The following is a 6,081-nucleotide window of genomic DNA, read 5'->3' on the forward strand; positions in this document are numbered from 1 at the left end:
GTCTCAGCAAAGTTGCAAAGGAATTTCCCAATCAACGATAAATACTAATCAACAGATCAACAGGACAAAGAAACAGTTGAACTTTTTATTGATTAAATTTGCAGACATGACAAGTAAGGACTGCACAGTATTTTTTTTTGTACAAGAACCTTAACACTGAACTTCGATCCAAAAAGGAAACGGTTGTCATGTTTTATCAAGTTGCAATTTAACTGCAAATAGATCTTGCATGGATTAAACATCCGCTGCAGGTTGTATCGCTTGAAACATGTAAACTAACCCAATCTCATCCAGTCTGCTCTGAAGCAATTCTCTGAAACTGATGGGCTTCTCTCAGATGTCAGACCACTGTGGTCTGACTGTTCACATTTCGCAGAGAAGAATCAGCACGTAAAAATGCCTACAGCAGAACAAGGAAGAACCAGAGGTGTGGTTTCACATCCCCCTGGCGGTAAAGGACAACACTCACATTCATTAACACTGACTGATGTTTCCAAGCCAGACTTGTCTCAACAGATGGGACTTGACACATCAGGCCAGTGGAATGTTGAAAAGGATCAAACCTTTGTTCACAGAGTCAGAACATGAACCCTGCGCTCACAAAAGAAACAAAAAATCAACTAAGTTTAATCCTCCTGAGATGTTACATTTAACAATATTATAAGTCGACACAAAATACCACAGAGTTTAGCATAAATTTGTGACCTCAGAAAATGTAGATCGCTTGAATTCAGGTTTTTTGTCTTTTTTTTTTTTTACATCAACGCTGAACTCAATGATATAAAATTCAACTCTGCATTCACAACATGTAATAAGCGCAGGATTCATGTCCAATAAAGATCAGTGCTAACAAGTGCCTCATTTCTGAACAAATCTTTAAAATGAAGTGGTCTTATCAAAGAACCACTGAGACTTTCAACTTGGTGGTCCAGAAACATGTAGGAGCATAGACTCCTGTAACTCCTCTGTAAGAGCCTCAAAAAGCAGCAAAAAAAAAGTTGGTATCTCCAGCTGTTTTAATGACCATTCAGTCTATGATTTAGATATTTAGATAGACACCAATAATTGTCTGATACATAAACAGGCATACTCCAGAAAAGAGTGGCCTTTATACAAATTTCTTATCATGACACGCCAGGAGACAGTATTTTGATCATCTCTCAGTTTAGATGAAAATATACGATCTAACATTTAAATCACACATACACTGAGTGATCATTTTACCATAAAAAGGAAACTGGCTGGAAAAAAATACCCAGATTTTGACTCACTGGCAGTTAAAAAAAATGCAAAAATTATGTTCACCAAGCTTTTTTCCCTCCAGAAATCATCTCGACAATACAAGGTTGCAATAGGTTTTTCATGCTGTATCACCTTGTCAGAGCCCTTATTATCACAGCCTAATTTACAACTAAGAAACAAAACAAATATCTGGAATCTGTCCAGCAGCTGCCCCATTCAACAAAGGATGGTAATAATCACATCTATGACAAATTTCCGACATTTGCTGAGATGGAACACCATTTAAATATTTCTCAATTTTTAACTTTTGTGTTACAACAACAAATAAGATGACTGACTGCAGCAAATGGCAGGCTATAAGTATGAGTCAGGATGGTGATGGTTTCTTGTCACGATGGAGAATGTTGTCATATTTAGTATTTTGATAAAAGTCACTGATTGTCTTTAATATAGTTAACACTGAATTGTATTTTGCTCACATTTCATCTATAGTAACCCATCTCTCAATCCAGGTATCTAGATATTTCCTGCAGCTTCTAATGCTCATGACATCTTAATGCTAACTAGTCCATATGCACTGTGCGTTTGTAGAAGTGATGTACCAAACAACAGACCTTCAGTATGAGGGAGAAGTCCTGTTTAAATGTCAGTGAGTTTGGAATTTAAGGTTGGACTGTCCAACAGGCAAAGCTCTGGAATATAAGGCGCCAAAACCAAATGGTCAAGGCTGGTGAAGGATTCATTCATTCATACTGACCATTGGTCCCATTATGGAGAGTGCAAAGGGATGACAAATTTGCACCCAAATGGAGAATGGTACTTTATTCCCACTTCCTTGAAGACCTGGCGAGGGATACCTATGTCACACAAGTAAACCCGGCCAGCACCTTCACCCAGGGAAAGAGGGAGACAAAGAGAAAGGGACCACTTGGCCTCCACTGCCTGCCCCTGTCCACTGACAGGAGGATCCAAGCTGAGGACTGGAGCTCGGTTCTGGTTAGCCCAGTCTGCAGCTGCTCTGTACCATGGCTGGTCCATCAGGAATGTGTTTTCATGGCAATCCAGACAGTTAATGATGAGGTCCACTGGGGTGTCTGGAAGGTCTGTGAAGAAAGACGAACATCTACTCATCTACTACATCAAAGTGTCGCTTGGTCTCCTACACTGCAAACATTTCACAAATTCATACATAAATAAAAATAAAATCTAAATACCTAGAAATAGTAAACATAGAGTAAAATACACTGCTGTGCACCATTTTACTAATTTTTCATGTCTACCAAAGCTCTGTCACATTCTTTCTAGCTCATGGGATGTTCTCTCAGCAAAGAAAACATCAAAATCCATAACTTATTTCAACTTCTTACTAACTTTGTGCCTTGAATAGTCCCTCCTCCCCCTACTTCTATCTTGATAACCTAGATAGAAAATATTTGAAAAATGATGGAGTGGTGAAATATGCCCACCTTTAATACTTGACACTTGTTTCCCGCCAGTCTTGTTGAAGAGTGTGAGCTCACTGGTGACAGAGTCAAGCATCTTGACAAAATTGGGGAGAAACAGGATGACTTCCACTTCGTGATTGGCCAGGTGACGTCCACAGCTAATACCCTGAGCCCCCTGGACATGAGGGCCACACAGCATGGCCACCGTTGGCCGCTGGTGTAGATTTTTTGGAGTAAATCTAGCAGGGATATGAAAGTATGTGTTGAAATTTGACGTTCAGTGTGTTCTGAGCACAATGGTATGGTAGAAACCTTAATCACAGCAGATGGGCAGTAATGTAATTCATTGAGAAATGTACAAATCATCTGACCAGTACAGCTGAGCAATTAGTGTAAATATTATCAAAGTTGCAGGAGGTGCATTTTTTTTTAAAAAACATAAAATGTCACAATACACTATTATAAATAATAAAGACAACAGCAAACATCATATCATCCTTTCAACTTTTTTGCTGAAAAAAAGACCATTTGCTAAAATTATGACACATAATCACAGTGTCTGTCAAAGTAGAGTACATTCAGCTCTACAGGTCAGTATAAATGACCCATTTTATGATTTTAGATTAGCTGGCAGAAAAAACTGCAGTAACAAGATTTAAAAAAAAAAAAAAAAAAAAAAAAAAAAAAGATATCTACACAAAACCACTAAATGCTTACCTGTTTGGACCACCAAGCAATGTGAGTGCCATTTGACTTGCACACACACCCGTCATCTCCAGTCTTCGCTCCAGAGAAAGACCATAACGCTCAGCGACTGACAACAAGCGCTTATGTAGTTCATAGGATATACTTGGTACAACAAGTCCAGAATCTGCATGTGTTCAAAAATATACACATATCACAAATAATCCTCTCTGATCATTCGTCTTCAAGAGCATTTTCTTGATGTGCATCACTTACCAGTACAGTATTCTTTGGCCCCAGGCTGAGGTACAGCGATCTGTCTGTACACAATAGGTTTGGCCTCCAGGATGTTCTCATCATGACGATAACGTGAGGGTGTCTGATCTTGAGGTGTCCCACGTGACCTTGCTCCGTTGCGGCGCTCTGATATGTCGATCTCTGAGAAAACTGCTGCTTTGTCAAAAAGAGCCAGATTTCCCTCAAAGTCAAAGTCTGTATCGAGGCCATCATCGACACCATCCCCAAAACATTCATCGTCTCTGTGCTTCATCTGGCTGCCACCATTTTTCACACCATTCTTTTTTGGTGTTGCTTGATTGGCTCCTCGACTACTAGATGACCCTTTAAAGAAAACAAAGTAACAGTAATTTCAACTTCACACACCACAGTCTTCATTTTATATTATGTATTCTTATCGAGTCATACTTTAGTTTGTATACTTCAGTTTATCATCACCATGATGTTTTCCTGAGAGATATTGGTTGAAAAGCAGTAAAACCAAACTCTTCTATGTTGCTGGAATCTGGAAGCCTATTGAGCCAGTGGGTGAAATGGGTAATGTGTCTGACTATGGATCACAAGATTCTAGGCTTGACTCCTGACTGGCTCAAATATTTATTTATTTTTAACATATTTCACTGTGCATTGTATTTTGTATAACTGTGCATGTGACATATAAAACCAATCTTCTTTTATGGCATGTCTTTAAAACAAACTGCCAATAACATTTGATCCAAAAAGATAGTTTTTAATTATAGGTTAAAATATTTCACTTTTGATGTGTCTATGATTAAATCGTTACTTTTATAAAATTATTCTGGAATACACTACTTTCCTTTAATATTCCTAACTTCACTGTTTAACCACTGATATTTTCATCCAACTCTTCTAGGTAATGTAAAAAGCTTAAAGTGTGTCATATGAATAAACTTCTCTTACTGTTTCTATAATTTGTTCAGAGTTCAAGAATGTCAAGTACCTGCATTGAAACCTAAAAAGTACTCTACTGAACTATAAAAAGACCAGCCTCCAGAGACTGACAGTGGCATACAATGATGCTCTAAGGATCGTATTAAAAAAGATGGACTAGTGCCAGGGAACTACTTGAGTCTAATCGTGTAAATTCATTGCGTACTGTCTTGAGAAATCTGATGTTTAAGTTTATGAGTTGCTTGAATCATTAAAAAATTCTGTAACTTTTATTGTTGACTAATCTTGCATATAGTGCTGTACGCTACACATCGCAGTCCTGGAAACACTGGTATGACTGCCTCTTGAAAGTATAGAGGTTTTTTATTGTGTTTGAATTTATCTGTTTGTCTTTTAGTGTGGACCATGAGTCTGTAATGAAGCTTATCGACCTATCTATACATACCCTCATGGGAGTTGGATCAGGAACCAGTAAGTTAGTCAATAAAGACTACAACCAATTAAACCAAGCAACCAAGTAAAAATTATAATGGCACTACATCATTAAATCGTTATATATCCAACTATTGCTGTACTACATTGCTCTTACAGGAGTTATGTCTTCGACGAAAGCCCTTTGGCTGACCGGGCACATCCAGATGACGTTCTCCATAGCTTTTGGAGCAGTGCTGAGGAGAGTTCAACTTCTCCACCGCCCTGGGGTCACCCTTTGGGACTGCAACCGGAGCACTGCTCCCTTTTGTAGATGTGTTCCTAGCACTGCCTTTTCTGAAATTCAGAATCTTTAGGTCCTTTATATCAATGGCACTGCGAGCAGAAACAAAGGGCAATTTAATGAGTATCAACTGGAAACAAAATGGTTTTGAATCTGGTCAAAAAAAGAAAAGAATAAAAACATGGGGGCAAACAAACATCTACCACTGAGTTTTACCTGAATGTGACCTCGGGCACAGGACACTTCACTCCATTATGGAAAGGTTGTCTTAGGGAGATGGTTTGGCTGGACTGGTCCACGGATGAAACCTCTCCCTGATAGACTCCCAGTGTCGGTCCACAGTTAATTGACACCAAACTACCCAACCAATCCGCAGCCATATCTGGAAACTATTTTAGAAGTTTTTCGTAAGCATGTAACAAATACACACTTTATTTAATGCTGGGTTTTAACCACTGATCATATGTTAAACAACCGTAACAGTAACCACTGCGTTTTCAACAGAGAAATATTACAAATAACTAGTCGACATTAGCGAATATTTAGGCTAGGTAGCTAGCGTTAGCATCGGCCGGTTATGTAGCTATATCAATCTATACCTTTGATTTAAAGATACAAATGTCGTATACGAACAAAGACTCAATATTAAATTGCTGTACCTTTCTGGAATTAGGGTGAATGGGACTCTTTTCAAGACCACAAATGAATAAAGGGTCTAGGTAAGTGCTGAATAGAAAATTCTGGCTGCTAGCCTCTTAGCTGCTACTGCTAATGTCTGGATGACGA

At 38.6% G+C, this 6,081-nt stretch overlaps 1 protein-coding gene across 2 annotated transcripts; it reads right to left on the reverse strand.

Moving 5' to 3' along the window:
• Positions 1-71: 71 nt before the first annotated feature.
• Positions 72-6,081, reverse strand: edc3 (enhancer of mRNA decapping 3 homolog (S. cerevisiae)). 2 transcript variants are annotated; one of them, XM_030136073.1, is made up of 7 exons: positions 5,955-6,081; positions 5,512-5,684; positions 5,170-5,387; positions 3,648-3,992; positions 3,405-3,558; positions 2,709-2,926; positions 72-2,345 (listed from the first exon to the last, which is right to left on the reverse strand). In XM_030136073.1, exons 2-7 carry the CDS (start codon positions 5,673-5,675, stop codon positions 2,011-2,013), a joined length of 1,434 nt encoding a protein of 477 aa, XP_029991933.1. In that variant the 5' UTR covers positions 5,676-5,684; positions 5,955-6,081; the 3' UTR covers positions 72-2,010. The 2 variants fall into 2 exon arrangements, with proteins under 2 accessions (XP_029991933.1, XP_029991934.1); XM_030136074.1 differs by having other exon boundaries at positions 5,512-5,677; positions 5,955-6,077.

Source organism: Sphaeramia orbicularis, chromosome 6 (assembly GCF_902148855.1).
Source record: "Sphaeramia orbicularis chromosome 6, fSphaOr1.1, whole genome shotgun sequence".
Classification (NCBI taxonomy): Eukaryota; Metazoa; Chordata; class Actinopteri; order Kurtiformes; family Apogonidae; genus Sphaeramia; species Sphaeramia orbicularis.

Coding starts and splice junctions, on each gene's coding strand:
- edc3 (XM_030136073.1), bottom strand. CDS start 5,675: ATGGCTGCGGATTGGTTGGGTAGTTTGGTGTCAATTAACTGTGGACCG. Junction 3,993..5,169: donor TCGTCGAAGACATAACTCCT/GTAAGAGCAATG, acceptor TTTTCTTTAAAG/GGTCATCTAGTAGTCGAGGA. Junction 2,346..2,708: donor ACAAGTGTCAAGTATTAAAG/GTGGGCATATTT, acceptor CTTTCTTCACAG/ACCTTCCAGACACCCCAGTG.